We start from the raw sequence: 26,281 nt of genomic DNA on the forward strand, positions 1-26,281 counted from the left end.
TTGCCCCTGCAAATTTTATCGCCCCCACGCCTAGTTTTGGAACCCAATCGTCGCCACTAGTAGGTTGTTGGTGTTTTAAGTTCACTTTATGCACAGTAAGGCCATTGGTAAGGCTAATCGGGACTGGACCTACAGTTTAAAGTGGGATCCGAACCACTATATACCTCCACCAGGTATCGAACCCACTGGGAGGTGGGTGTCTTATTAATTATATTTTTGATATTGTGATTTAGTGTCTCTCCGCCCTTAAATATTCAAAGTTCTCATTTATAATTTCAATTTGGGCTCAGTCAACCCGCTGCTGCTAGAATCCATCTTTTCGCAGTCCAGTTCGCAACTCTAGCGCCACTATTTTGAAATACCGCTACCATCATGGCCGACAGCATCAGAGGGAATAGTGGGAAGTGGGCAGAATCATTTGGAGGTAAGGAAGGCAGATGAAAGATAAAATATTTAATGGAGTAGAATTGAATGCATAATTTATGAAATTTACTGGTGATGGGTTAGAATAAATATTTTGTGTATTTTCCTAGTTTTACCAGCTTTTTGGCGGCGAGATTGCTGCGTTGCAATACTATGGGTAAGTGTAAAGTTCATAGAAATTCATTGATTACATGTTTTGTTGCAATTCTTGATGTTTAACGTACAGAAAGAACCTTTTTTGTTTCCTGTTGAGACTTTTCAGAGGCAGTATCGATATGGAATTTAGAATATAGGGCCGATTATAGTTAATTTCGGTAACGGATCAATTTTTCAAACTTTGTTCAGACAACGTAACTCGAACATCGCACGCAGATAATGTTTGCAAATAAAGATAGGGACGTCTTAACTTTCACAAAAAATGTTTCCGCAAGAATCACAACTTAATTATGTGAGTTTTAAAAAATAATTTAGATTGCTTTTTATGAATGATTGTAAATTCTCCGAACTTTTAATTTGTTTTCGGTCTGACTCCCGTATGTTGTGTGATTTTTGAATGGTGTGTGGGAGGAGGAGGAAAACATTGTAAGACTGAAATTGTCGTAGAAGCTACTAGGACCTAAATGTTAATTTAGGGTACGGAAACAGTTATTTGTGGATTTATTTGATTCCCAAAACTGACTTGCATTAGTCGTTGCACACTTACATTTGCATTAGTCGTTGCACACTTACATCATGTCTGCATGAAGCCTTTTTTGGTGTCTGAAACAAGTTTATATACATGCATAGAAAAGAAAATATAGTGCAGAAATGATAAAACACCAATACCTGACTTACCGAATCTACTCTATATGAATGTGTGCTGGGTTATATGATCATCTTCACATGTTTCAGAGATGGCAGTGCTATTCGTTGTAAACAAACTTTCATTCAGGCAGCAGTAAAAGCATGGTTTCCTTCTGTCAGTCGCACACAAATACGTCTGAGGCAAAATTGTTCTGCACAAGATACAACATATTCAGTATACATCATACGTACGTACATGTAGGCATATAGTATATAATATAATTTACTCATTTATAGAAATGTAATCATGGTAGAACATTTGAATGTGAAGTTGCTTGTAATCTTGTTACGATGTTGGTGTAATTGTGTGAGGTTGTGGTTTGAGTAAAAGAAAGAAAACATTTTGAAAGTTTTGGTACACCATTGTGTACAACTAGAGTTTCTTAATGTTTCTTTTTTATTTTGTGTTGGCAGTGTGTGAGGCTGGTGACCAACTGTACACCTTCGAAAACTTCAACTCCCCCCCCCCCCCCAATCTACACATGCCTTAATGTTATTAAATGTAACCACGGCACTTCCAATTCCTTGCATTCCAGACCACTTTCATATTTTTTAAAAAGCAATTTTTGTTCTACATGAGCAAAGACACACAGGAAAACTAAGAATAATGTATAATTACTATCACCATCAAACTTAACACTCGTAACCTAACTAGAAGGTAAAATTAATTTGTACATATACCTTGTAAATAAGCAGTTCCCACTCCATTTCCACCTCTATGATAAGGGCACAACAGCTACACCTGCATGATATGGGGGTCAGTCTTAAGGCACATCCAGCATGTAACACGTAGATTGCTAAAAGTCCTAGACCTGGCCTCCTAAACTAATATCGTAGTCATTATTAGTATTGTAATTTTGAAAATTCTGCATGCAAAACCAGCAGATAATGTGACAGGTAGGTTACTGATGTCATTAATCATACCACATAAAATCGCTAATTACTTGCTTATAAGTTACAACACATCTCGGTCTCACTGCAGAACATGGGCTGCTTTTTACCTCTAAATGGACGAACAAAATTTATATCCCCTGAAAGTAAGTACCTTCTACTTCCGTTTTCCGGTGTTACTTTTCCGATTACTATTATATTATTGCGTGTAAAAAATCTTCTTACTGAAAGCAATACATTTCTCCATTTGTTCGCGTCCATATATTTTACGCACACTTGCTGTCATTTGTTTCGGGGGTCTTCCTCTCCATACAAGAGTTTTGCTACCTTGTGTTCCTACGTCAAATGAGGAATGCCTACGAGGTTAGGTTAGGTTCCATTAGCATAAATACAATCAAAAATTATTCTTTGGCCTAAGACAACTAAACCAAGCTAGCCTAAATGCTTTTTTCCCGTGACGTCAGAACACAAGGTTGCTCAAGTGTTGTGTGATAAGTGAGACCTTTTGTTTCACTGAATTAGAGTAGATTTGTCGCTCCAGATTCCACCTACACATGCACAGTTTCTTTCATTATTTCAGACTAGGAATGCTTACAAGGTTAGGCCTGTTAGGTTGGGTTCCAGTAGCATAAATACAATGAAAAATATTTTTCCTTCTACTAAAAGCAATGCATTTCTCTATTAGTTCGCGTCCATATTGTTTACGCACAGTTACTTTCATTATTTCGACGAGGAATGCCTACAAGGTTAGGTTAGGTTTCATTAGCATAAATACAATGACAAATTATTGTTGAGGCTAAGATAACTAAACCTAACAACGTAGGTATTTTTTGCTTTCACTAGATTTGTGCAGGATTGTGCGCCACCATGTCACTTTTTCCTTCCAAGAGCACCCAACCTGGATACGTATTTCTCATTATTTTTTTTTCAAAGATAGAACATTTTCCGCATCTTCAAACTTAGTTTTCCCGATTACTAACTACAAAACATTACCAAAAAATTATGAACCGCGTTCCTCCTAAGCAGTCCATATTCTGCAGTCTTACCCACATCTCCTTGAGCTAAAAACAATGACAAAAGTTCATATGATACGCAATCTTTCCATCCCACTCAAACTTTTCATCTTTCTTGTGTGTGTATGGAGGTTCACCTGCACCTAAAATGTTTGTCTGTCTAGTTTGATGTGTGCTGATTCGTTTTGTTACTTGAATGACAGTCAAAAAATTACATATACCCAAATTTCCGCCAGTTTGGTTGAATTTTGGTATGTGATTTTGCATGTAGACCTTAGTTTAAATTGTGTATACCTAGATTATGCCTTCCACAGGCATGTTTAAGTACCATTGCATTCTGAGTAATTTTGAGAAACTAGGATACTGCCTACAAACTGATGCATAAAGTACCCTTTAAACACTTGGATTTCTGAAAGTAGAAAATAATTGTACATTAATTTTATTTTTCACATTTTGTGAAAAAGGAGAAGGCAAACACTCAAACATTTTTTTACGATTTTAACCTTTTGGAACCCAAGGCCATTTTCACATATAACCCTCATGGTGCCCAAGCCGATTTTGAGCAAAATGCAGTTTCAATTAAATGAGTGTAGATCGGAGACTAATTGCCCTAGAGAGATGAGTGATATACCGTTGTATGCGGAATGAACCAGAGATTCTGACTATATGAAATTTATACAAATTCGGCATATATGTGGTGGTGGGGAGGGGGCTAACTCTCAAAATTCCAAAATTTCGGGGGAAAAAATTTGGTTCCCCCACCCTCCCCTCAAGAAAAAAGTACATGACAGTGTCGACATGCACATGGAAATGATCACTGACATGTAAGGAACACAAAAATATTTGCATTATTATCATATGACCAATGTAACTTTTCGGCACGCCACTGATTCAAGCTTCAAAATGCAGCGGTACCTTGAAATGACTTTAGCTCAGAGACTATGTGCCCTGGAGATATGAAGGATATACCGTTGTTCGCAGAATGAATCACAGATTCAGAAGATATATAATTTATGCACATTCGGCGTATATATGGAGGGGGAAAGGGGGGAAATCCCTTGAAAATACTTTTTTTAAATGGTGTTTCTCCCCCCCTGCCCCCCCCCCCCCGAGAAAAAGGATATGAAAAGTTCAAAGTGCACGTAGAAATTATCGCTGACATGTAAGGAACACAAAAATATTTGCATTATCATCATATGACCAATGTAACTTGAGTTGTACCCCCAAAAGGAATGGTCGGCACACCACTGATTCAAGCTTCAAAATGCAGAGTTACATTGAAATTACTATAGCTCATAAACTAAATGCCCTAGAGATATGAAAGATATACCGTTGTACGCAGAATGAATCCCAGATTCAGACGATATATAATTTATGCACATTCGGTGTATGTATGGAGGGGGAAAGGGGGGAAATCCCCTCAAAAATACTTTTCTTTAAAAAAATTGTGTTTCCCCCCGCCCCCCCCCCCCCAAATGTCAAAATGCAAAATTTATGCAAATTTGGCATATATATGGAGGGGGAAGGGAGAAAAACCCCAAAAATTATTTTAAAAAATTGTCACTTCACCCAAAAAATGTCCTCGCACTTGGGCACAAAACGACACTGACGCACAACATTCACGGACGAAAAGCTAAAACGCAGTGAAAAATGATCGCTAATTCTTGCAGCTGCTTGATATTCTATTTTTAGACGATGCAGGGTAACCTCTGTTGCAACTTGTGGACACTTGTGCTAAAAAACAAAGGTTTCCTTCAGCGCGCTTCGAAATTCCATTCTCACAACGCAGATTCAACAACCAGTCTTCCCCCTCCCCCCTGCTTGCACCCTCACGGAAAACTTTCATTTTGACATCGGATACTGACAAACAAGCTTCCTTCGAAATACAGTTCACAGGAAGGAGTGAAAAAGCATTGCTCTAGAACAACAAAGCCCGTCTTCCTTTGTCAGCAAAAAGTTGACCTTGAAAAGAGAAGGCCCTTTCCCCGCCTTTCCCCCTCCATTTTCATGGACAAAAAAAATGCAAAAAAATATTTCTGTTAAATACATGTGTTAGGAACAATATATAAAAAAGATTGAAATTCTAGCCAAAAATAGAAAAGTTATAACGTAAAAACTACGACCTTGACACAGCGTCTCGATCGAGATGCTTGGGACCGTGAGGGTTACATTTGGGTATCTTGATTGAGACGCTTTGGACACGAGGATAATCATGAAAGGAAAACATACTGAATTTCATTCGGAGCGAATTCAGAATATAGAGATTATCTCCAATTTCGTTAATTTTTGGTATACTAACTAAATTTGTCCTTCTAATCACGAATCTGTTGTTAAAATGTGGGGGTCACGTCTGGAAACGTGAAAAAGGCTGATGTAAGTTCAGAATTTTTTTCTTTTTAAAGCTGTATTGCATTGTTTTATGAACAAAATTTTAACTAAGTTTGCCTAACCTAACCTTACCGGAAATTGTTCGTGGGGCTATCCGTCAATGTTTTGTGGGGCTACCCGTTCATAATGTACTGATCAGAAGGCCAAAATTAGTTAATCTACCAAATATTAACGAAATTCAAGATACTTTATTACCCTAACCTTACCGGAGAAAAGTTTCGTGGGGATATCAGTTAAATCTTTTCCCAATGAGCACATATTGTAACAAAATATAAGTTTTGTAGCACTAGCTTCTTCACTGACCAATGTGCCATTTTTCCTAGAAGAACGCTTGAACACCGTTGCAAAACCTACCTCTAATCAAAGTCCTCATTCCACATGCTCTTCTACCTCATCGTTCTCATTGTCCAAGCAACAACTAATGCTCTGCAAGTAACGAGGGAACAGTGTGGCAATGCTGTAGACAGCCCAACGAATGCCGAACGTCACTTGTTCATATCATCAAACATGGTTGTTTATGTATGGTGAATGATTGTGGTAATGAAGAAAGAAATTTTGCAACATATATGGATGTAAGTGTACAATTTTTACACGTGACCCCCAAATCTCAACTCCAGATACGTTACGAGGACTGCATATTTAGTGAGTATAAGAAGTAGGAAAGGAATTGAAGACATTCTCTAAATTGTGCATTCATACGTGCAGATGTAAACTGCAAACTTTAGTGAAAAAAAAGCATGTTTGGCACCCAAAGTTTTTAATTTTTTTTATTACCTGATGAAGGAAGTAGTACAGACTTCTGAAACGTCATTCTGAAAAACCATTCTTACTCACTCACGTAAGTTATTCATAAATTTTTATTTGAGATAGTTTCTTATTGGCCCCGTTAGACAATTGTGTATTTACTTTGTGACATATTCACGTAAGTTGATCTGAGCAGGATACTTCAGAACATACAAAAACTTAAATCACGTGGGAATACAACAGAATACAATTTCCACACCTAACAAACTCACACAAGACAGGTTATTATGTAGTTTGTTTAGTATGTTTCAAGTAGGATGACAAAGTGTGGCTTTACAAGATCAAGTTGGCTACTATGTGCCTGTTTGTAAACAATCTCTAATATATATAAGAACAATAAAGATATTCTTTAACCTCCAGCAAGACACAGAGCTCATTTAATTTTTAAATTGGATTACTTAAGTCCATGTGCATCAGGTTTTTGGGACAAGTTATAAAACTCATAACATTTCTTCAGGTTTCATGGTCCTTCTCTGAGGGTCCATGGTCTTCTAGCATAATATGGATGTTTGAAAGCATCAAAATTGTTAGGTGCATTCGTTTCGTACAATCTGAGGAAAATGATGTTTGTTTGCTTGAATTGTTGTTTTAAGTCTACTTGTGCACAGATAGGCTAATCGGGACTGGGCCTACAATTCAAAATGGAATCTGAACCACTGGGTATTGAACTTCAGACTCCTTGATTACAAGGTGACGATGTTACCCCTATGCCATCAGAGAGGCCCTGAAAATTACAGTTGTTGTGAATGTTATTAATTCCACCAGAATGTCTAGGATTTATATATTTTTTTTTGTGTGAAACAATCCAGTCAATGGTGAAAATAGAGGCAAGGGTTTTTTTCAGGGTAAGGTGTAGCTTGTAGGAATTTCAGCGTGTACTTGACTTAGTCCTAAGCAACAATCTGCTCTTTACTGCACAAGCAGTTGATTTGTAAAGAAACATGTACACCATAAGTGTATTCATTTCACTTACAGACACACATGCACACACAATACAATAAGAGCATATTTTAATGAAATTATTTCTGTCCCTTTTAAGCCATTCACATAGTAACTGTTCAACTGTACTCTTTGTTATTCTTGTTTTAAATCTTACTTTGAAGATAAATTCTCTGAAGTAATGTTCCTTCGTTCAATAATTACTTGAGATGAAATATCTGTTTTATTATTTTCAAGTCAGTCTCTTACAACAAAAATAGCATATTCTCCTGATTATCTGTCAAAGAAATGCACCAACAGTCTATAAGAAAGCAGTTAAATTTGAAACTTTCATGCGAGTGTTGTAACTAATGTAGGGATTTTTATCTACTAAAAACCAAGAAAGTATGCTTGCTGTTATGCCGTAGAAACTAAAAATTTGTAATATAAAATTTAACATGAGAAGTCATTCTTGTTAAAAAACACACAAAACAAATAACAGCTCGAAATAAGACACTTCCAAGGTTTCGGATCCATCTCGAAGTCATCAGAGCTCATCAAGAGACAGCGAAGTTCCGATGATGCTACTGCTGTGACGTCTTTGGAACCTCGACCGTGCAGTCTTCGCCGTCTCTTGACCAGCTATGATGATGACTCTGGGAGGGAGTCAAAATCTTGGACATACATTTAGCGTGTCTTATTTTGTGCTGTTATTTGTTTTGTGTAGTTTTTAACAAGAATGTTGCAGACACGTTACGTAAGAAGGTTTTTAATGTCTCATGAAATTTAATAATTATGATACAATTGTCCTGCTAGTAGTAGTAGTAAAACTGAAAAAAATATTTTTACAATTTTTTACATGATGCCAAATAACAGCAAAGCACATGCTTGAAAATATCCACTAAAGGTTAACAGTTCACTATGTAGTTACAGTAACACTCATCAGTCACTTAGATGTTCACTATAACAGTAGACAGTGGTACATTCACTGGGTGGTTGTTGGTGCATGAACACAGCATACATACACTATGTTGCCATTTGTCAGCGGAGACCCCATACCAGTACGTTAATCCGGTCGCAGCACCACACCAGTATCGTGTAGGGCCACCTTTCGCCGCAATAACTTCCGCAACCCTTTGAGGAAGACTTTCCACCAATCTGCGATACATGTCGACGGGAATCTTGCCCCATTCCTCCTGCAAAGCGGCAAACAGCTCAGTGGTGTTTTTTGGGCATCATGGCCTGGCTCTCAAGCGGCACTCCAACTCGTCCTAGAGGTGTTCAATGGGCTTGATATCTGGACTTTGGGCTGGCCATTCAAGTTTTTGCACACCCATGTCCTCGAACCACATGTTGATAATGCCTGCCGTATGACATGGAGCATTGTCATGCTGAAACAGTTATGGGTCAATACCGAATTGGTCCCACAATGTCGGTAGCGCAGAAATGTGCAGAACTTTTTGGTACGCATCAGCATTCATGTTTCCCCGAACTAAAACAAGAGGACCAAGACCATACCATGAAAAGCAGGACCACACCATGATGCCATCTCCGCAGAATTTCACTGTGGGTACGATACAGTCCTGTAAACAGCGTTCATCGGGCATACGCCACACACCCACACACGTCCATCGGACCGCCACATCTGGTAGCGCGATTCATCACTCCATAGGACTGATTTCCATTGTTCGAGAGTCCAATGGCGGTGTTCCTTGCACCACTGTAACCGACTGGTCGCATTGCGGGCTGTGATATGTGGCTTGTGAACTGCTCCGCGACCATGAAAACCAAGTGCGACAACCTCCCGGCGGGCAGTACGATCACTTGCAGCACTACTAGAAGCCGATTGAAACTCCTGTGCCACCATCTGTAATGACACCTTCCAGTTTGATTTCACCACATGTTTCAAGCATCGATGGTCCCGATCTGTTAATATTTTTCGGTTTTCTGAGTGGGTTGGCATGTCATGACCTCCTCTCGCTTCCACTTCACGGTAACATCACTCACTGTCGACCGGGGTATCTGAAATTTGTTGGAAACCTCACGGGTCGAATGCCCAAACCTGTGGGCTCCAATGATCACCCCTCGTTCCGCCTCACTCAGTTCGCGTCGTCTCTCCATATTGACTGCTGTAGCTGGTATGAGTGTATTCTCAACCGGCAATGCCTTTTATAGGTTGTATGACGTGTACAGATGATCCCAAGCACTTTTGAGGGGTGTCCGGTGACGAATGGCGACATAGTGTACATGTCTAACTTAAGGGGAAGAGTGATAATTTCGCACGAGTTGTGCATTTATTTCAATATTGTCTCAATGGGCACTGCTACTAAAAAAACCTTGACTACACAAGAGAGTATGAATTTTTCTCCACGTTGTAAGTGGAAGCAGTTTTTTAAGGTGATTATTAAGCTAGACAAAATTTTCGAAATATATGATCAATAAGTATTTACAGAATCCCATGCATTCCTTATGGGAAATCAACTTCAACTCCAAGTTACGGCTAATCAAATGGGAGTTTCGACTTTTCGTATGACTAAGACATTGTTCAACATGTCCTTTTTCCATCCATGTACTTTTCTACACCATTGGATGTTTGATATTCCCAAGATAATGAATAAAATAATGCTCCCATAAGTATAATGCATTTTTCCTTGCCTCCTACAGCCATCCTGGCAGTGCTGCCAAACCTGATGTGCATAAAATAGCTAAATTTCACCTTAAATGCAGCTAAATTAATGAAACTGGCGTCATTCCATGCCAAATGAACCAGTTTTAAAATAATTGGTTGGATGACCATTTTAGAGAAATTTCATTTTTAGTACATACATTTTGTACATGTTTCTAGATATCAAAACAAATGTTCAATAAAAAAATATTGTCTTTCGTTCTCCTGGGGCAGCCATTTTTCCAACATGACGCATTGGTTTTTTTTCCTCATGTAGCACTTTTCAGAAACCTTAATATCTGAAAAATCATTAGAGCTAGAGACCTGAAACAAAATTCATTTTGTAGCTAATGAAGTATACTTCCTATGATATTCAAGTATGTTTTGCTTAAAATTGCATCGTAAGTACGAAAATTATGGTGGAAATTGTTAAAAAAAATTGATTTTTAAGCCCAATTTTTTCAATGAAGGGTTTTAGTTTAAGGCTTGTTTTTTTTTCATGTGCAGACCTGCGTGCAGGGTGTCTGTAAATAAAATATCAATGCTTAGAAATGCAACCCTTTTTTACAGCATGGGCTGAAACATGGCCGTTCATTGAATTTTGACAGTTTTCGTGTTTAAATATCTCAGATGGGTCCTCTTGAAAAATTCCGTAATTTGGCATAAAAGAAGTCCTGCATAAACCTAACTCACAGTAAAAATCCCAACTTTTAGATTCAACTAGTTTTGGTCAATATGAGGTAACGTATGTCACCTAATTTTTGACGTTGCAAAGTATGGTTAAACTACATCCCATACTTAGAATAATGAAGTATTTTCTTTTAATTTTTTAAATTTGGGTTAAATAAAGCCTCAGAAAATATAGTAACATAAGTTTTAATACTTGACTTACCAGAAATTGAAATCACAAGGTATGTCAACTGAAAATCTGTGAAATCTCATTGCAAAAGGTTTGATTTATTAGGTACCCATGATCAATTTGTGTTGTCAGCTCCAGTTTCCTATTCATTCTCTTTGTTAAATCAGGCAGAATTCTTTGTTCTTTCACTAAGTGGCTAAGTAAATTATCAGAAACTTTCAGTTCATCACATATATTTTTTCTTGACTGAGTTGTAGCAATCAAGCTGATGATTCTGACCTTTTCAACATTAGTTTTCGCTAATGTAAATTTTTCTTCTTATAATTTCCATTATATGATTGTACTGGCCATGCTAAGGATTGTCACACTTACTTTCCTTTTCTTCAGTTCTAATACTTTGTGAAAAGCAACTTTCCAGTTTCCTTTGCATTCCTTGTATGATGTGAATAGTTTTTCGAGTAAGAGCACTTCATTGTTTTTCTGCAGTCAGCCTCCTCAGTTTTGAAAAAGGAGGTACATCTAAAACAGAACATACTTCATTCATTTCATACATTTCCTTTAGTTTTTATTATGTTGGCCCAAAGACATCATTTTCATTCTGGCATTTGAGTGAGTCACTTTCTCCAGATATGAAAATTTTACTCCAACATGTCAGGCATATGACTTAACTAGTATAAGGCTTACTTGACACTTTTTTGCCTTACCATATGATGCAAATTGATTTTAAAAATTCCCTTAACTTTTTCTTTAAGTGGTACTACTGAAGATCACAACGTACTTTACCATATAAAAAACTATTTTTAATGGTATTTGCATATTGTCTCTAAGCCATCCACCTGTAGTCTTGACCTAAGAAGTGTTTTATCATTTTCACTGAGTTTAAGATTAATTAGGTCTTACCAAAAGTGTATTTATGACAGTGCTCTCCAGTTAAAAATCCTACAGAACATTCCATTTCCAGTCTCAGACAACAAACATTCACAAGTCACTACTCACGGCACATTAGGCAAAGAAAGAATGGCTGCAGAGATTGTCCATGCACAGATCAATTCCAGGCTTGCCTCATATCCTATCAAAACATGTATCTGAATCTTCTGCTGTGCATGGCTCACATCTACTTCAACGAATGTATGTTCTTGGGAAAAAAAAGTTAAAGGCAGGATAATGTGGCAAATGCAGAGCTGTATACTAAAAAAGTATATGTAACCCCCCTCCCCTCTCTTTCGAAATTCCTGGGCATGCCACTGTCTATCTTAAGCTACATGCACTGCTAAATTTTAAAAAAAATATTTGGGAAGCTCAGTTTTGGAGCTGACAATACCAACTGGTCGTGGGTACCTAATAAATCAAACCTTTTGCAATGAGATTTCGCAGATTTTCAATTGTCATACCTTGTAATTTCAATTTCTTGTAAGTCAAGTATTAAAACTTGGGTTACTATATTTTCTGAGGCTTTATTTAACCCAAATTTAAAAAATTAAAAGAAAATACTTCATTATTCTAAGTATGGGATGTAGTTTAACCATACTTTGCAACGTCAGAAATTAGGTGACATACGTTACCTCATATTAACCAAAACGAGTTGAATCTAAAAGTTGGGATTTTTACTGTTTCTTTTTTTTTTTTTTTTTTTTTTTTAATATTGCTAACCATTGTTATAACTGTATATTTAGTCAAAATGAAAATAAATGTCTGATGAAGGGAGAGTGTATTCTCCTGAAATGTTACAACGAAAAACTGTTTTCTTATGCTTGTAATAACCGTAAACTACAAGAAAATAATTCTACAATACAAGCAATGTGTACATACAAGAAAACTATTATTGTCATTTAATTTTTCCTTTTTATAATTTGCAGAGGAGTCAATAGATGTACGATTGAAAGGGCACACATTGGAAGATACATTTTCTAAAGGGGACCGAGGAGGAGGACGACGTGGAAAACGAGAATTAGAAATCTACAGACCGGGCAGTGGACCTCTTCGGAAGTCAGCCACAAGAAGTGAAGAAGAATATAGTGGAAGTGATAACGGAAAGAGAAGTGAGTTTGCGTTTGAGAATTCACATAGTCCAACAAATATAGATGAATCAAGATCAATGTCGCGCGGTGGGAAAAAACCAACACAACAAATTTACCAACCCGGGCAAGGACTTAACAAAAATGCATCTAAAAATTGTAAATTGGGTCCAAATTCTAACGTCAATAGCAGGGAAACCACACCAACTCCAGTCGACAGTAAAGAAATTACTAGAGTAGCAGAAAAAATTAGTAGTGTTCATCTGTCTGTTCCGGCTTCGGTTCTGAATGACCTGAGCAGTAGCAGTCACAGTGACACTTCACAGTCCGGTAGCACAAATTCTAGATCTGTTGTAGACAACAAAAAGAAGTCGAAGAAGCCTGAACAGCAGATATATGTACCAAAAGCTCGGATACAAGGGACAGGGGATAGGGAAGTGTTGAACACGTCTCCAACGGAGGGTAGTAATGTGAAAAATTTGAATACAAATGTTGGTACACCAAGAGTGGATGAAAAAGGAAAGCAGACAGACAGAGATGGAAAGTTCCAAAGGCATGATGGTTGGCATCGTGATTGTAAGCAGCAGAAGCCTGAAAAGCCAAAACCGGAGTCGTGGGATACCGATTTGAAAGGACTGAAAGGGGAAGTGAGTGAGAAAAATGATGCAGTAAATGCTAATAGAAATGATGGTAGGAGAACTCGTTACTATGGTGATAGGAAACAAGGGAGGTTCGGTAGAGATTCTGCGGAACGTGAACCTGGTCCCCGGTTACAGGGTAATGCGGTAAAAGGTGGTAGAACTGATGTCGACGAAAGGCTACATAATGCACACGACGGTCATCCAAAGGACGGAAGATCGAAAAGGTACTCTGGTAATCGTCGCAATAGGCACCCAAGTGGCAGTGCGAGTAAGGAAGATATTCGTCAGATCGATGATGCAAGATGGCGGTCTGAATCCCCGTCCCTTCCTCCGTACATGAAGAGAAGTGATAGTGTCGGTCGGTTGTCGACGGACTCATTTGGTGCACAGCGTGAGTTGCGGCAAGCGTCGGAGCCTCGCACTCTGCCCTCACCCGGTTCGGCAGAGGGAAGGTTGCGAGACAGTCGTAGCGTGGAACCTATGGGCTCGGGTGCTGGTCGAGACTTGTGGGATCGCGGTAATAAATTTCAAAGCAAACCACCTTCCGGTCGGAAGGGTAAAGATATGAAGCAGAAGTTTCCTTGCTTAGATTCGTTACCCCCACGGCTGCAAAGGCTTCGGAAGAAAAACATAACCGAGGGTGGCGTGGTGAGTCTGTATGACTCGGGCAGTGAAGATTGGGACGGAAGCACGGTAACTTTTCAGGGTCACTCCCATACTCTTCCCCACACTAAGATCGGCAAGGGCCGAGGACGCTTGAAGCCAGAAGAAATCGAAATGGAGCGCCTTGCGGCAGCAAGGTATTCCAGGTCTCTTACTCCCGACAAGCTCTCTAGACCAACAACGCCCATTTATGGACAGTTTGATTGTGATCCTTATTCAAGGGAGTTTCTGAGCAGGATTCCTAGCCAGGAGAATGTATCTAGGGATGACAGGATAAATCGATTTGAAAGGCGGACACCACCACCTCCATTGCCACGATGTAAAACACCTCCAGTATCATCTTATCCAGACCATGGAAGGTACAGGTATGTGTCTAGTGTTATTTATTCAACATAAAGTTTACTGTAAATTTAATGGAAAATTTGAAACTTAAATATCAAGAGAATATACACTGCTTGCACACATATATTAATTCCATGTAACTCTGATTTCTTCATTAGGGAAGGATCTATGTGTAAATTGATAGTACATAGTTGAAATTCACGTAAAAATTCTGTGCAACTCTTTAATGTAACATGATTATTATTGTGTAAGATGTGAGTTTCAACTGTGTTTGTGTTGTGAATTTGAAGAGAAGAAAATAATTATAGTTTTCACTTACTCTATGCATTGTTAATGTAACTTTTCACTACCATAGTTTCCCTTCAACTACATGGTATTTAAATTCATAGCTTCATCATTGGTTGGATATGATGTAAAAGAGGGCTACAAAATTTTCCATAACAGTCAATGCACAATACAAAGGATGCATATTAAACCATGGAGTATGATAGATAATATACAAACTAGGTGGCTCAAGTTATCTCTTTGGCTTCATTCCTTGAAAGCTTTTCAACTTGTCTCTCAATATCATGTCATATTTTTAGTGATGTATCAAAATATATTTTCAAATCTGTCTTTTCTATGGCATAAATGTGTATGTCATGGTTGTACTAGAAGATATACCGTAAAGTACATATTTATACTAGAAAAGTGAATTGGCAAGTCTATTACAAGTCTTGAAAGATGGAATGAGATAAATCCAGAGAGATAAAAGATAACACGAGATGAAGGTCAAACTGGCATGATTAACATATGTGAACATGAGTAATTCAACAGTGATTTCATTTGGTTGCTTCTCTTGTAATGAATATTGCAAAGAGTAAGGTGCAGGAATTTGCACAAAACTTGGGAAGCAGAGCAAATTGCAAAGCCCACCTTTTCCAATACTCATACCTATTCTCATCAATATTGAAAATTTAATGTTTTTTTTTCAGAATATTTATAACAACATAAAAGTAATCCATTGTGACCAAGGTAGACTGATTTAAATCAGGTTGATTTAAATGACTTTAAAGAAATAATTTATAGAATAATGTGCATTAGGATATTGTAAATCAGAATCACATTTGGTGAAAGTACATTCATCTCTTAATCATTTAATGTTGTTCATTAGGCTCTAAGAAAGGAAACAAAATATATGTACTGATGGGTTGAAGCTCCTACAAAAGGAAATGTAATATGTTTACTTTAAGCGCACTTAAATTTATCTTGATTTGAAATTCAATAATCTTTATAGGCAAAAATAACAAACATTTGGGGTAGGATAATATACAAAATATTAATCATGTTAAACCGTAAATAGTGTCATTATCATTAAACTATAAATAAACATGGCTGCTGATACTTTGCAAACTATAATTAAAACAATCACCCAAATTCATTTACAAAAATTAAAAAATATTTTAATTATAGAATACATCCAGAATGTTTTATTTTTACTGGAAGAAAAGTTACTGAAAATGGTATGGTTTCATTAACACACCCAACAAATATTTCCGTAGTAGGTTCATGTACACAGTATCAGAAATGAAAAAAATATATATTTACATATAATTTTTATTTTTTAATCAAACTATTCAAATATTTTACACACCGTTGACTAGAAAAAGGTTTTCTATAATATTGTATTTATTGAGCATTTGTTTGCACCAATTGACGCGAGCGTTTTTTGAGTTTTTGTCAAATTGCGTGGGATCTAACGAGAACATACCTTTCTCACAGCTAAATGATCATGTAATATTTTATATATGCTGGCGGAACTAATGCCTATGGTTGCCTCAATCTCACAGTATGTCACATGACGATCTTGCAGTATTAGGTTTTGCACAGCATCAATGTTTTCTTGAACAACAACTGATTTTGGACGACCTTCGCGAATCTCGTCGGTGAGCGAATGGCGGCCACGATTAAATTCGTTATACCAGCGTTTCACAGTGGCAAAGGATGGGGCTTCATCGCCAAATGTGGAAGTAAGTTGATCGATGCACTCTTGTCTTGATAATCCACGTCGAAAATCGTAAAAAATCATCACACGAAAATGTTCACGAGTTAATTCCATTTTATTGTTGTCGCGCAATCTCCAAGGCAACATAAACAACACAAATGAAGCTATTGACAAAACATTTGAAGTACGTTATGGTCAATAATGCCAGACGATTCTGTGCAAACGTCAAATCGCACCTAACTTCAATCAGTGTTGCCAAGGCTCAAAATATAAATAGTGACCCTCGTATATGTATGGTGGCAAAACCAATACAAGTTATTTTAAGCATGTTTTTTTAAATCTAAACAAAAAAAATCATGTAAATTAAAAAAATAAAATTGTTAAAATAAAAATCTTGATTTTTATCCACCCTGATTCCATGTGCTTGAAAATATTCATTGAGAGAATCAGTTTTGCATAAGCTGAACATTAATTCTGTGTGATTGCACTGACATATTTTGTAGTGTAATTATCATCAGTAGCCAGTTGCAGGAAATGACAAAGGAGGAGGACCAGCTCTTTCAGTTTATTAAACTATTAAATGAAATACATAAAAATGAAAGTTTGAGGAAGTGAAGACATATGAACAATACATTTTTTGAGAATGTTCTTATGTATTGCAAGTTTTTGAACCCCTAAGAAATATATAATTGATACTTCACTGTTTAATTTTATGTATTGGGAATTTTTAGACTTGCTTTTACAGAGTACAATCTCTTCTCATATTTTCTGTTTTGTTTTAGGAGAAGGAGTGGCAGTAATCCCTGGGATCAGGGTAAAGACCCCCATAAAGAGAAGAAAGCTGTTGAAACCGTTAGTGCCCCAACTACGCCATCTGTTGTTCCAAATATTGAGAAGGACTTCGACTCGCCTAAATTTCAAGACTTTGAGCCAAGTAAAACTCAAAAGGACCAGGATTTGAGTAAAAATCATAGTCAGAGGAGGATAAGGGTGAGTACATGCAAGATCTTGCAACTTTTACTATTCGATGACCTCCCCTTCCTTGAACTTTATTCTTAAAGTGATGGGAATGAACAAAAATAATAATAAAATTCAGTGCGTAGTGCAGACCTAAATTATAAATGACTTTGTGCTGATGGTTTCATATTTTCAGTTTTGATACTGAGCATTTTAGAACATGTTGAATTTACTGTGTTTGCTGCCTGTGATTAGAAATGCACCATTCGATGTTGTAGATGTGTGCCTTTCAAGCTCGCATTCATCGTACATACTCAGGGGCAGCTTAAGGATCATGGTGTCATACTGGGACATCTTCCTTGATTAGTGCCAAAATCTTATTTCTGATCACATGAGCATGACTGAGTGTTTTTCATTTGAGTCCACTTTATGCACAGGAAAGGCTAATATGGACACAACCTACAGTTTAAAGTGAGATCTGAACGAGTCTGTCTCACCACTGGTGGGTAGATATTTTTTTACCTCCAATAAATGCACTCTTTAGCAGTAACACTAAACATATTTTTAAAAAGTGCTATTATTTTTCATCAGTAAAACCATGTCAAGCTATTTCTTGGAGGAAGATGGGAAGTAGGAGGACCAGGGTAGAAAGATTGGGGGCAGGATGTAAAAATATGGAGGGGGTTGACAAAAATCAACCTCTCCGGTGTTAATTTTTTTTTATCTTAAGCCACCTCTTTGTACCGCATTACAGCCATTTTTGTCTTTGTGGCACCTTTTAATGATTTTTTGTAACCTGTAGAAGACAGCTGGTTTTGTACAAAACCACCTCCACGTGGCAGAAATTAATGCATAATTTCTTCAAACCTACACACAAAATTTCAGTTCTGTCTTTTTTGTATATAACCTAAAAGAACAGAAGAAAGTGCATTAAAACTTTGTTTATAGCAACAAAACTATGTTTATTATGGTGTATTTAAAGGGCATAGGCCTAAATACACTATACAGTACAAAGTCTGCAGGATACAGAATTTCATCAGTGGTTGACTGCCTTTTCTTTGGGAAGTTGACTTCTAGCCACATTTAAAACCTTGCATTCTGCTGGATTAAGCGAAGTCCGATTTATCAGGGTCTCGATTAATTAGGTTTTACTGTATCATTAACAAATGCAAATTAACAGCAGCAATCTGCTTCTGACAGTGATGTTAATATTTTACCTGGCAGTGACTCAGTTAAGTAAAACATTTGTTTTATGACATTGATGATTTTGTATTATTTTGATCTCTTCATAGGATTGGAGTGAGGAGGTTGAAGAGAGTGAAAGACTGGGTGCTGAAGAATGGAATGATCCACCAGCACAGGAGAAAAATAAGACTCCTCCTGCAACAGGCGATAAACCTCATCCACCACGAGAGAAAAGGAGGCGAAGAAGAAGGTAGGAAGAATATATATATTTTTGTCAATAATAAATTAATTTAAATATCTTTGATGCTATCAATATTAATATTGGCTTTGAAATTTCATTGTTTGTATCATTCCAGCTGATGTATATACATTTCAGCAATATAACTGAAATGAATAGCTTTTAACATTAGAAAATAAATACCTAATACATTGTAGAGATAGACTGATATTAATTTTGCACTGTATGGTACGATAGTGTACCAGCATAAAAATTACAATATTTATATCCAGGGCTCTGGATTTTTAGGTAGGTAAATATAATTTCTGCACATGAACATGAGTTTGGGACTGATTACAAAGTCTGATCATGTTAATGCAAGCTGATTTTTTATTACACATTAAAGCATATTTTTCCAAAATTTCTTAACTCAAATTTTGCCACAAAAATTTAAAATAATTTAATTTTAGCAGAATGTTTTTTTTTTTCTTCTAAATTTTCCTGATGGGATTGAATTCTGGCAATTTTAATATCCTGCAGCATGTGTTGCACACTCGTAGGTGTAAGGCAGATTAATCAGTGCTGTAATGTTATCTGCGGCATATCTCTTTATTGGCAAGATAACAGATGATTTTTACTAATTTGATATCATTTGAATGAAATTTTAGAATGAATATGAATGGCAATGATTTAAAATTTACCAAAAATCAGTGTAAAATTTCAAGTGTTTCATGTGAAGAACCTGAATTGTTCATTCACAGTCTTATGTCACCATGTACTAAAATACATTTTGCCTTAAGACAAACTGCATGTTTAGACATTTCTTTTATGAAACTAGGCTTTATATGAATTTTAAACAGTAACAAAATGGCAGAATTTTGCAATAAATTACAAGCTATTTATGCAAACATTAGATTGGTAAAATTATCATCAATTTTAGTAGTAAATTGATATCAACTAATATCAGTAATGATTAATCCATGGTGGCTACTCACCGGGAATTCGTGGAATTATGCGTGAATTATTGGTTCTGGGAATTATGTGTGAACTCTGCTTGAATTCTTCTTCTCCTTAGATGTGAAAGATTGCAATTTTTATTAATAATGAATTCATACATTTAAAAATGCCTCGAGGGAAGTTTTTCACAGTTTGGCTGTTATTTTCATTGAGAAAGGAAAATAATAGAAAGCTGCATGGAAAAGGAAATTCTCTCAATCTGTTTACTGTGTTAGTGTCCTTTGCAGAAAAATAATCTATCTGACATGCTGAAGATTATTTCAAGGTAAGATATCTTGAAATGGATTTGCCAAATTTGGGTTTGAAATTGTTATACAATTAACAATTTTTTGTAGATTAAATATTCCTTAACATTTTTGATTTGTGTTTGTAGATTTATTTCGATTCTGTATGTATGAAGGGGCAAATGTAAACTTGGCACCTTAAATTAAATATTGTATATATATATAAACCATTTAATTGAATTCAGTTAGAATTTTTGGATACATTGGAATCGCACAGACCTTTTATATTGTTAATATATTTGGTGGGGGTGGTGAGATGCAGTAATATGTAGGATTGAAATAGAGAAAACATCTGCCTGTGCCCATGAATTTTTGGAGAGCTCGTCTTGAAAATGGGAATTATACTTGAATTTTATCATGGTCCTCGAGTGGCCACCGTGGTGTTATTTGTGAGTGTCCCTTCATCAATATCATCACTCATTCTCATCTTCACGATTAGCCAGAAGTGGCAGACATGTGAAGTAAAATAAACCAAATCAATCAATCAAACATTCCCATCTCACTCAAAGACCTTGTGAATCTAATCCAAGATCTACCAATATCTACAGGTCAATGTGCAAGTGGGTTGTTTCAATGCCATAAACCTAACCTTAACACATTCGGGTCTAGCCTCATAATACAGCATTGTTACCTCTGGTCTGTGGTTTTTGGTTGTTTTTCAAAAACTCATAGGAGAAATATTTTTAATTTGTTTTTATTAAACCACATATTTCTTAAATCTACAAAACTTCCTCTTTTCAATGAACAAAAATTTGTTACATTTTATTTTCATTTTCAGACGTTTCAATGTTTTGTGAAGAAGAAAAAGGTAGAACATTGTAACAAATGTTAATATAGAGATATTTTAAGTTCGTAATCTGGAAATTTCAATAATTAACTACATAAACTATCAATACATCTTTTGAATCTTGCATAAGAATACTTCTTATGTGCACATAACAAAAAATAATTACAAATTACAAGTAATTATTTTTTGTATGAAAAAGTGGCTGCAGGACAGGACCAGACAATGTATCAGTTGGTTCTGCGTCATCTGTAAAAATTAAAGAAATAAATAAATAAATAAAATACATTTTCATTTTACATACACTATACAAAATAATAAATGGAAAAACTAAAAATACATCAGTGCATGTAGGAGAATCAAGCAAGAGGCAAGATGAATAGACCCAAAAAAATTACCTCTTCTCACTTCATTCATAAAATACTAGAGTTTGCAACACTGTTTATATTGTCGACAATAATTATTACGAATATAACCTACCTTCCAAATCTTCAAATTCATCTGCATCATCAAAATCGTCGCTAACTTCAAACTCTGAGGCGGAATCCTCTATGCAGTCTGGATCTAATTACGCCATTCTAAACAATGCACAGTACATCAACCTGACAACAAACAGTCACAGGTGCGAGATAAAAATAGCACATGAGTCACCTAGTGGTCGGAATTTCAACAGAGGGGCTTGAATGAACACGCGCATGAGACGAAGTACGAGCATAGCCCGTCGTTCAATCGGCAAAGCGATTGCATACCGCAGGATGGGCTATTCCCTTTCGTTCATCCACATTGACTTTTAGTGCACTGCGGGCTATTCCCGTCGTGAGACCCCAATGTGTTAACTGATTAAAGAAATCATTTAGAAGGTTTAAACCTACTTTTCCTTTCCTTAGACCCCGTTGCGTTTCTTTCACAAAGAAAAAATGAAAGAAATTGAATCAAGTCTAAGCATCAGAATGCCCTTGACAAGACAACTGGCAAATCATAGAACCTGCAGTGAATCTCATTTATCTCGTGAGTTCAACTGCCTAATGTGATTTTCTTACAGTTTGACTTTAGATTTTAACTTAAAATGGCATTGTTTGTGTTGCATATCAAAATTAGATGTTAAACAATTAATGTCCAATTCTAAGTATTGTATACCTAATACATAGGTAAAAAAAATGTCATCCTCCCCCTCTGATAAAATCACAAATTGCACCCTGTTTTGTTAATTTCATTTCACCTAGGAATGATATCGCGATGAGACGAGTCGAGAACCATCACAGCCTCATCTCTTCTGTGTGATATACCCCCAAAACCATTCACGTTAAGGTTAGGTTAGGTTTGGTTTGGTTCGGTTCGGTTCGGTTAGATGTACATAGTTAAAAAAGGTACGTCATTTTCTTGTAAAACAACGGCGTGGTTGGAAACAGTGACAGGAGATTACGTCATTAAACGAGTGCAACATCCGGTTCATTTAGAGAAAGCAAATGGAAGCAATGGCAATTGGGCGTCGGAGAGATATTTCTCTTCAAAAATGCATGAATTCCCGGTCAAACAGATTCAACGATGAAAGAAAACACCTCTACGAACCTTCAAAATGCTACTGAAACTCATTTCAGTAAGTAGTTTCTTCTGTAAAAATGAGGAAATTCGTTCGGCGGATAGGATACCGTTACTGTCATCTCGAAGCACACAATTATTAATTAGGTCAATCAACCTGTCAGGTTCTACAAGGACCATTTCTAATTTTATATCGGTAGAATATTGGTTATCAGTATCGGTAAATTTTATATCTGTATTTTATCGGTATCGGCCAAAATTTCATATCTGCCCATCCCTACTGTCAATATTGCTGAGAATTAGTATGAATTGACAATGATACGAGGGCCACTATTTATATTTTGAGCCTTGGCAACACTGATTGAAGTTAGGCGTGATTTGATGTTTGCACGGAATCGTCTGGCATTATTGACCATAACGTACTTCAAATGTTTTGTCAATAGCTTGATTTGTGTTGTTTATGTTGCCTTGGAGATTGCGCGACAATAATAAAATGGAATTAACTCGTGAACATTTTCGTGCGATGATTTTTTACGATTTTCGACGTGGATTATCAAGACAAGAGTGCATTGATCAACTTACTTCCACATTTGGCGATGAATCCCCATCCTTTGCCACTGTGAAACGCTGGTATAACAAATTTAATCGTGTCCGCCATTCGCTCACCGACGAGATTCGCAAAGGTCATCCAAAATCAGTTGTTGTTCAAGAAAACATTGATGCTGTGCAAAACCTAATACTGCAAGATCGTCATGTGACATACTGTGAGATTGAGGCAACGATAGGCATTAGTTCCACCAGCATATATAAAATATTACATGATCATTTAGCTGTGAGAAAGATATGTTCTCGTTGGATCCCACACAATTTGACAAAAACTCAAAAAGACGCTCACGTCAATTGGTGCAAACAAATGCTCAATAAATACAATCGTGGTGCTTCAAAAGACGTATATAAGATTGTAACAGGTGACGAATCATGGATATATGCATATGAGCCGGAACGTAAACAGCAGTCGACTGTATGGGTGTTTCAAGATGAAGCCAATCCAACAAAAGTTGTTCGCGCTCGAAGCACATCGAAACAAATGGTCGCCTGTTTTTTCGGGAAAACTGGTCATGTGGCAACTGTGCCTTTAGAGGAACGTAGAATGGTCAACTCTGAATGGTACACAACAATTTGTTTGCCAGAGGTCTTCGGTCAAATACGGAAAACAAACAAACGCCGTCGGATCATTCTTCATCAAGACAATGCCAGCTGTCACACATCTCGTCTAACAACCGACTTTATGAACAGTCAAAAAATCGAATTGATGGGTCATCCGCCGTACAGTCCTGATTTGGCACCCAATGACTTCTTCTTGTTCCCGAATGTCAAGAATAAATTGCGTGGACAACGATTTTCGTCGGCAGAAGATGCCGTTGATGCGTTCAAAAACCATATTATGGAGGTTTCTCAAGAAGATTGGAAAAACTGCTTTGACAAAGGGTTCGAACAAATTCAAAAGTGTATTGACCATAAAGGAGAATACTTCGAAAAACAAGAAAGCAGTTTTCAATTCCAAATTCTGTTTTTTCATTGTTAGGCTCAAAATATAAATAGTGACCCTCGTATCTACCAATAGTGGCATTCTCTAAGCTGTAATATACACCAGACTGTACCCACATATAAGCATTGAACAACCCCATGTCTTCAAGTTGTACTGAGAAAGACTACCAAAAATCCAGACATATATATGAAAAATATGTAATTTTTTTTATTTATGGCTTTTGTTTCAGGCGTGGAGGTGAAAACAAAGGGGCAGAAGATGGGGAGAGCAATTCCCGCAGGTTAATACTTATTTTGTACATTGAGTCTTTTACCTTCTGTGAAAATAACAAATGTAATTTCATATAACGTTCCTTGCATGTCAATTTATCCTACGTCTGAAGCATGTCTCCTTGTGGTGAATGTGGCAATGGCTTATCTTTTTAAAAATGTATTTTATTCCAAATTATTTCATTGTGTAAGTTTAAGTATGTCCCTTTGCACTGCCCCAACTATACTGAGTTCATGGAGACAGGGTAGATTTTTCTAGTAATAAATTGATTTTGTTATCATCAATCTTAAAGATCATAGGAATTGTATGATTTTATGGGAAAACTTTGGTTCTGCAAAACCTGAGAAAGTGAGGGAATTTTGTGATATATTATCTAGAACAAACATTGTTTGAATCTTGGGGACTAGATGCATGTGCATGGTTTGGATTGTGTGCGCATGAAGAGAGTTTTGATGTACATATTAATTTTCCCCCACTGTTTTTCTGTTGGTCATGCAGGCATACTATGCTATCCAAACTCCATGGTGTAACAGGGTGGGTACTCACAGGGAATTCTTTGAATTCTGGGAATTATGCATGAATTATTGGCTCCAGGAATTATGCATCCATTCTGCATGAATATTTATCCATATATGTGAAAAAATGCAACTCTTAATAATCCAAAGCCCATTGAATTTATACAAGCCCCGCAGCAAGTTTTTCAAAGTTTAGCTTGTATTTGTATCGAGGAAGGAAAAGAAACCTGTGTAGAAAATAAAACAGAATTTATCAATACATTTACTTCGTTAGTGTCCTTTGCAGAACAATGAATAAGACAAACTGACGATTATTGCAAGAGATATCTTGAAGTTGATTAGTTAAATTTGAGTTTGATATCTCTACATAATTAACAATTTTTCGTAACATTTGTGACTTGTGTTTGAAGTTGTATCTCGAGCCTGAATATGTGAAATGGCAAATGTAAACTCTGTACCTTAAATTAAATATTTGAAATATGTACTGTATGTACCATTAAATTAGATTTTTTGGATAGGATTGAAATCACGCAGAACCTTTATGTTCTTAACATATTTGTGTATGGGGGGTGAGAGGCGGTGATACGTAACATGGAAATAGAAAATACATGTGTGCTTGTACCCTTGAAATTTTGGAAAGTTCGCCTTGAAAACTGGGAATTATACTTGAATGTTACCTAGAGTGGCTACTCTGTGTAAGAAATTTGTGTATGAGCACACCAAAGTTTAAATTAACGTAAAACTTTGCCCCTAATTTATTGTGCAACTCAGCTCTGGTAACACGTGGAGAGGATAGCTCATGCATCACATACCCCTCATATAAAATGGAACTTCTGTCAAATATTCTTAACAGAATTAACTCTGGCTGAACAATATTAAGTGTTAAGTTTATGCAAATGAAAATAAATGGATTTCATTTAGAGCTGAGCTGATACTGGCTGATAATTTTCTCGAGTTTGAATGCACAATTTAATCTTTCTTTTACTTTGCAACAGAATTGTGTGAAAAATTAATTTTGTAATCAAATGTCAGCTATTTTAGTATTGTCAAAGTTTTAATATTGTGATCAGTTTTTAATTATTACACTTTTCAATCCTTGTTTTAGATATTGGTGAGAATTAGAAATAGTATTGACATTATCTGCTCAACCCAAGTCTATTACGTATTGACAATTCATTTTTTAATTTACCCAGTGAGTTTTGTACTCTTTTTCCGTCATTGTAAATTTATGAAAAGACCCCTCACATCGAACAGAATGGCAGTACCCTTTTTTTATGCAATTTGTTTCCCATATTACATTTAAGTTACATGAATGATATTTTTTTTGTCACTTGTAAGCGTTGTGTAAATTCATACCGTGCCCCTGAATTGAAGTGAATTTATGTGTGATGTAGATGTATGTCTGGAAATAAATACGTGCCCTTGCTGCATGTTAATTATTTCATAATTTAACTATGTAGAATAGGGCTGAGTCAATACTACTTCATACTGATACAGTAAAACTTCTCCATAACA

General features: G+C 36.5%; 1 protein-coding gene across 1 annotated transcript in view; it reads left to right on the plus strand.

Moving 5' to 3' along the window:
• The first annotated feature begins 357 nt into the window (after positions 1 to 357).
• The window catches only part of Smg6 (Smg6 nonsense mediated mRNA decay factor), a 187,987-nt gene continuing 162,063 nt past the window's right edge, over positions 358 to 26,281 (plus strand). Inside the window, exons 1-5 of the mRNA XM_083125593.1 lie at positions 358 to 424; positions 12,661 to 14,488; positions 17,232 to 17,439; positions 18,699 to 18,841; positions 24,211 to 24,261. Coding sequence (XP_082981719.1) covers positions 373 to 424; positions 12,661 to 14,488; positions 17,232 to 17,439; positions 18,699 to 18,841; positions 24,211 to 24,261 — 2,282 coding nt within the window. The 5' untranslated portion in view covers positions 358 to 372. The remainder of the gene's footprint in view (positions 425 to 12,660; positions 14,489 to 17,231; positions 17,440 to 18,698; positions 18,842 to 24,210; positions 24,262 to 26,281) is intronic.

The sequence above is a fragment of the Lepisma saccharinum genome, chromosome 7, assembly GCF_977018435.1.
Source record: "Lepisma saccharinum chromosome 7, izLepSacc3.1, whole genome shotgun sequence".
Lineage (NCBI taxonomy): Eukaryota > Metazoa > Arthropoda > Insecta > Zygentoma > Lepismatidae > Lepisma > Lepisma saccharinum.